The following is a 6,000-nucleotide window of genomic DNA, read 5'->3' as shown; positions in this document are numbered from 1 at the left end:
GATTTGTTTTCTATGTTGTATTGGCAATCAAACCTGGGTTTATTTACATTTTACATAGTAACAGCACTCTAAGGGAATTTTTAAGATTTGGAAATGTTAACATGTCTTTTTGTCACCTGCTAAACATTAATACATTAACTAGCTGGTCACAGTCAACAAGAAAAATGTGCGTGTCTGTCTCTGTGTGTGTGTCTATGTGTGTGTGTTTTTTTGTGTGTTTTAAAAAAAATACTAGTAAAGAGAGCAAAAAAGGGCATAAAGAGTTTTCATCTCATTGTTACTTAACTCTTTATTATGGTTGTTCTTTTGTACATCATACATGATTTATCTTCAGCATTTGCAAGACCGAATAAAATTGCTGCTGCACAAAACAGCCATTGCCTTTTTTGTTTTGTTTTGCTTGGTCATGTGACAATAACTAGCTACAAAGCTTCAGATCAGAAGTAAACCTGGTAGGCCAGCAAGTATCCATCGTTGTACATGTAGATCTGCTTGTTGGTGGGATTGTAGCTCAGACTAGCCACTGCTTTAGCTACCTTCTCCAGTGGTATTGCTAGTGAGTTGTCTTCTTTGCCTGTGGCTGTGTCGAAGGCGTAGAACACCTCCTCCCGGTACTCATTAACGTAACGAGTCGCGTACATCACACCGCACACCATGAAGGCGTTACTTACTGCCTTCTTGAACAGCCTCGTTTCCCACGTCTGTGTCACGTTGAGACTCTTCACCTCGCTGTCCCAAACTAAGCGGCTGATCACGAGGTTACCATGGTTACCTAGAGTGGCATAGAGAGCCCACAGTCCTGTTTCATCTGCCTCTACATCAATATCACTATTGAGCTGGCAATCGTAGTAACAATAGGGGAACTTGTTGTTGAAACCCACACCGGTGCCTGGAAGAGTCACCCGTTTGACCTCGTTGGTCTCCAGGTCGTACCGGCAAACGTCTGCAGAGCGGTAGCAGTTATAGTACAGAGCCTTACCGTACAGCACAGCACTGGGACCCTCAATGGCGTTGGGATGGCTGTACGATGAGGCAAATGTAAAGTCCCTGTGGTTTGTTGAGGCCATGAGGTCTTCATAGGTTTGGTAAAGGCGCACAGTGTTGCCCCAGATGTAGCTGCTGAGCAGAGGTTGAACCCAGTAACTGTTCTTCTGCCCATCGCTCTCTTTCTGGGCTTGTTTTCCCCACGAACCAGAGACACAGCTCTTACCAAAAGGGCTGACTTTAGCTGTGATAGGGTCACTGATGTTGGTGATCAGACCTTTGAGACAGTGCCTGTCCTGACCTGGAAAGACAGAAAGATCAGAAGATTTCTGAAGCATATTATAAGATACAGTCAGTCATTTATCAACATCAGCTGTTAATCATCCCCTGAGGGTGTGTGTTTGCTTTGAAAAGGGGAAGGAGCTCAAATCTGATTTCAGTCACGATCAGTGAAAATAAGCTTTTATTTCTAGAGTGGCATGGCTCTGTATTGGGTTCTCTCCACCCCTCCATGCGTAGTTAGAGCCAAAAATCCAAATCTGAATTCTGTGAGGATCGGTGAAAACATATTATTTATTCCACATGTTGAAAACCCAAGGCAGGTTCAGCAGAACAACATCAAGGCTCAGCACAGAACAGAACAGGAATAACTCATGACAGATATGACAATGATTAAACTCCTAGGACCTGGTGTCCACATATGTGGACATCACATTTTGGCTTGTCTAGACCACAATACAAAATTTTACACACATACAGTAGGTGTAAACATGTTTGAAGTAGCAGTTTGGGAGAGAAATGTTTTGTTTTTCATTCAGTGCTCAGAAATCTTTTACTTTTTTTGCTTTGTTACAGAAATTTTGCTAAAAGGGGCACAATTGTTGTTTCTCATTTTGTTTTTGTACTGAGGAAAAATACTGCTGTGTTCAGACACCAAATAAAGAGTTCGGGTCTTAGGAGGTTAAATCAGATAAGGTGGAGTTGCCATGGACGTATGTGGCAAAGGGTCTTGTAGATGCTATTCATGTTAAGGTACTTTGAAAAGTACCCCATTTATTTAACAACTGGGAGCATAAAAGGACATCAGTTGACTTATCAACTTAAGTTGGCTGGTACTGCCGTCATGGGAATGCAACTCAATTTGACTGAAAAACATTATGCTTCTTTTGGAATGTGGATATAACCTGACCATCAGCTCTTAATTGTTTTCTTTTCTGCCACAGAATTTTCTAAACTCCGTTTTTCTAACTGATGAATGCACACATAAATCTTAAAAACAAAAATTGTGTTTCTCATTAGTTTCAGTTTGTTAGAGCCAAAATACAAATACACTCCTGCCATCTCATTTAAGAATCACTGTCACAAGGGATCATTGATTGCAACATATTAACTGATAACTGATTTATTCCCTTGTCTCTCTATGTCACACACACACACACACACACACACACACACACACACACACACACACACACACACACACACACACACACACACACACACACACACACACACACACACACATACCTCTGAAGTCTTTGGGGATTGACTTGCAGGTCTCCAACTTATTCTTTAGGTAGCGCAGTTTCTCCTTCACAGTCTTCATGTTAACCGTGTCTATTGTTTGCATCTTGTTTACATGTTTATGTAGTTTCTCAGCCTTTCAAAGACAGATATAATATTATTCTATTTATAATTATGTTACATCACAACAGTTCACTTGTGACCTGACATAGTATAACATCAACTTATTTCTTTCTGTTGTATTTTGCTGCCATTTGCTATTTTAGCTCTACCTCTTTGGAGAGTTTCTGTGTCTCGGAGTTGTTAAGCTGGCTGTGGACCACATCGATGTCCACCTGTAACTGGCTGAGCACCTGGCCCAGCTGGTGCAGGGACAGTTCTGTATACAGGCCCTGGGAGTGCAGGTAGTTGTAGGGCTCCAGCCGGACTGTAAATTTGGTAAACTGATCCTGGATCAGAGGAAGACGTTGGCTGGAGAACGTCAGCTGCAAGAAATGCAGACAAAAAAAATCTTTGTTCAAAGACATGGCTTTTTTTTCCATAGGAACAATGTAAAAATAAACCCAAATTTTAAAAAGTTATTGTTTCGAGGGGAAAGAAAAAGTGGTTGGAGAAATGATATAAAAAATAAAGTAACTTTGATAAACTGTTCATCTTTAAATATTGAAACATTGATTGATTGATTCATCATCATCATCATTTATTTATTTAAAAACACACCTGGTAGACCAAAGTGCTGTACAATACTAATATGCACATAGTAATAAAACTAGACATAGCAATAAAATAAAAATAAAAAAAACAAATTGATTAATTGATTATACCCATACTCAGTATTCATTATGGTAATAATAATTAATGAATTATTAAATAATGTTTTCTTGATTATTGATTCATTTTTACTTGTATTTTAGTTGTTTAATAGTACAACGTTAGTTCCTGAGAGCTTACTTCAGTACAATAAAGCATATAGATGAGTTCTTACCTCTTCTTGTAGGTTATTCAGAGATCCTTCACAGGTGTGAACTTCCTCCAACACGTACTTAAACTTCTGAGCAGGGAACAGCCACATGGTGGAGTTTAGCTGGCACACACATGCATTTGCCTTCTTGTAGCCCGACACTTGCTGACTCTGGCTGTCAGCCTGATTTTGCAAATAGGAGCATAAATTCTTAAGACTTATATACATGGTAAACAAACAATAACAGAACAATACTACATATAATACTGTGTGACTTACTGTGGATGACAGCAGGAGCAATAGAAGCAGCTGCAGCATTTTTAGAGAAACTGAGATGGACCAACACTGACACACAGTCTTCTTCTGTTTTCTTTAGAAAAACTCACTCACAACAAACACAGAATTTGCCGGTTTGCTTCCTGTCACTGATGAGTTGCTCCACAGCCTTAAAACCACTTGGACAAATGACACAACTAAGAACATCAAACTGGTGGTTTGTAAGACCCCGCCCACTTTCTTTATGCATTGTTAGTTTATTGGCTCTCATTTTCACTTTTTTGTTCTAGAGGAGTATTGCATTTTTTTAAAATGTTGTTGTTTATTTCTCATTTATTTATCTATTTTTAACTATGTAAAGCAAGTCTAATGAACTGCTCACTGATTTTAAAGCTAAATTCACATGAAAAAAAAAACTATATCCAATAGCAATTGAGTTTTTATCATATGTTAGTATGAAAATCAGATTCCTGAAAAAGCTGCTTGCAGAAGAAAATGATTCAAACAATTTACCTTGTAGTGTTGACGTTTGTAGTCATTAGCTGTTTTATGGTCAACATTTTTTTATGATTAATAAATAAAGTTAAGCTTTAAAAAATGGGCATCTGCAGAGAGGTATTACTTTGTATTGGTAGATGTTAAAGCTTATGTTTGTAAATAAAGTGATATATATATATGTATATATATATGTATACATACACATACACACACACATCTCACAATACAGAGCTTAGAATGCACAGTAAGGATGTAGTATTATTGCATTATCTAGCTCTGAAACATCACCAGCAGATTGTAGATGGCTGTAGCTTGTAATTACAACAGGTTTAGACTGCTATCGATAAACAAAATATAATAAAGAAACATCTAAGACATGTATTTATCAACATAATTAAAAAAAACCTTTTGAAATAGACGGTACCAATTATTTTGAGTCACCTTTTTCACTAACTATGTATTTATACACCTCTCTGTATTTAATTATTAGTTATTATTGATATCTGGCTCTCCACAGCGTTTCTTCGTCCTGTGTTCCTCCCCTAACCCAAGCCGGTCACGGCAGAGGCCTCCCCTCCCCACCATGAGAATGGTTCTGCTGGAGGTTTCTTCCTGTTAAAAGGGAGTTTTTGTTCCCATCGTTGCCAAAGCTGGACTGTGTGCACTAGGCAGGAATGGAGGACCCAATGTGCAGACACCAGGAGGTAAAAAGTGCACTCAAAACAGTTTTATTGCTCAACACGAACGTAACTAAACTGAAAAGAAAGGGAGATCATGACACAGACCAAGGAAAACCTAAGGCTTCAATACACAGAGGGATAACGAAGGAATGACACACAAGAGGAGAGCACAGCTGGGAGTCATCAGACATAACGAGACCGAGGGGGAGCAAACCTGAAAACATTAACATGGGACACAGACTGTCAACGTAAAACAGGAAATATAACGCAGTAACGTGGACATGACACTGAGACAGACATGACAAAAGCATAACACTGAACACAGGGAAGGCATATAAACAAAACCTAAGACTGGAAATAAGGAGACACTAAAGAACTTGGGGAGCAAGAAATAAACAGAATATAACAGAATATAGATGAACAAAATCAAAACCACTGGATCACCAGACCCAGGTACCCTAACAAAAGCACTTTGCTCGTGGGGGTCCTATGATTGTAGGGTTTTCTCTATTATCTTTTCAATGTTGTAGGATCTTTACCTTACAATATTTAGTGCAAAAGTGATTTATAAATGAATGTGCTGTATAAATAAAATTGAATTGAAGTGAATGTAGTCTTGGTTAATATCACACATTATCCAATATTACCATTAGTATGTACTGTAAACTTAACATTTTTTAAAGTCATGAAGCTGTTTTTGAAGTGGTAGCAGAAAATGATTGGACTGCTTTTGTTGGAGAACAAAGAATCAACAGTTTTGTTTTAGTAACTGAAATTTGGCCTATGGTTAGTTTGTGATTTTTTTCATTTAATTTACTTTTCAACTGTCTAATTATTTGTTTGTCACTCAGGTGACAAACAAATAATTATTTGGAAACATCTAAAAACTTTTTACATTTTTTCCTATAAGGTCTTTTTTTGCTTATCAGAGCCAGGGTTTGGGTTGATGACGACTCAGGCCTCACAAGGTTAACTGCTTACTAATTCATGTTCAGTAGGAGGCTGGAGTTAAGCTAAGAGATGAGGTACTACTAGAGAAATAGACCCACATGCATATTTTTGGACTGTGGGAGGATG

At 38.1% G+C, this 6,000-nt stretch overlaps 1 protein-coding gene across 1 annotated transcript; it reads right to left on the bottom strand.

Annotated features, from left to right (window-relative positions):
* Nucleotides 1-355: 355 nt before the first annotated feature.
* LOC113027339 (olfactomedin-like) lies at nucleotides 356-3,787 on the bottom strand. The gene is made up of 5 exons (XM_026176957.1): nucleotides 3,749-3,787; nucleotides 3,494-3,652; nucleotides 2,781-2,993; nucleotides 2,512-2,644; nucleotides 356-1,285 (listed from the first exon to the last, which is right to left on the bottom strand). Exons 1-5 carry the CDS (start codon nucleotides 3,785-3,787, stop codon nucleotides 438-440), a joined length of 1,392 nt encoding a protein of 463 aa, XP_026032742.1. The 3' UTR covers nucleotides 356-437.
* Between the last annotated feature and the right edge of the window lie 2,213 nt (nucleotides 3,788-6,000).

Source organism: Astatotilapia calliptera, chromosome 7 (assembly GCF_900246225.1).
Source record: "Astatotilapia calliptera chromosome 7, fAstCal1.2, whole genome shotgun sequence".
Classification (NCBI taxonomy): Eukaryota; Metazoa; Chordata; class Actinopteri; order Cichliformes; family Cichlidae; genus Astatotilapia; species Astatotilapia calliptera.
This window is presented reverse-complemented; position numbering and strand designations above follow the sequence as displayed.

Bases quoted from the DNA above. Each gene is read 5' to 3' on its own strand.
- LOC113027339 (XM_026176957.1), bottom strand. From the start codon at position 3,787: ATGCTGCAGCTGCTTCTATTGCTCCTGCTGTCATCCACA. The intron at 2,994-3,493 runs GTAAGAACTCAT...CATTTCTTGCAG, and splicing joins TGAATAACCTACAAGAAGAG to CTGACGTTCTCCAGCCAACG. The intron at 2,645-2,780 runs GTAGAGCTAAAA...TGTCTTTGAAAG, and splicing joins CACAGAAACTCTCCAAAGAG to GCTGAGAAACTACATAAACA.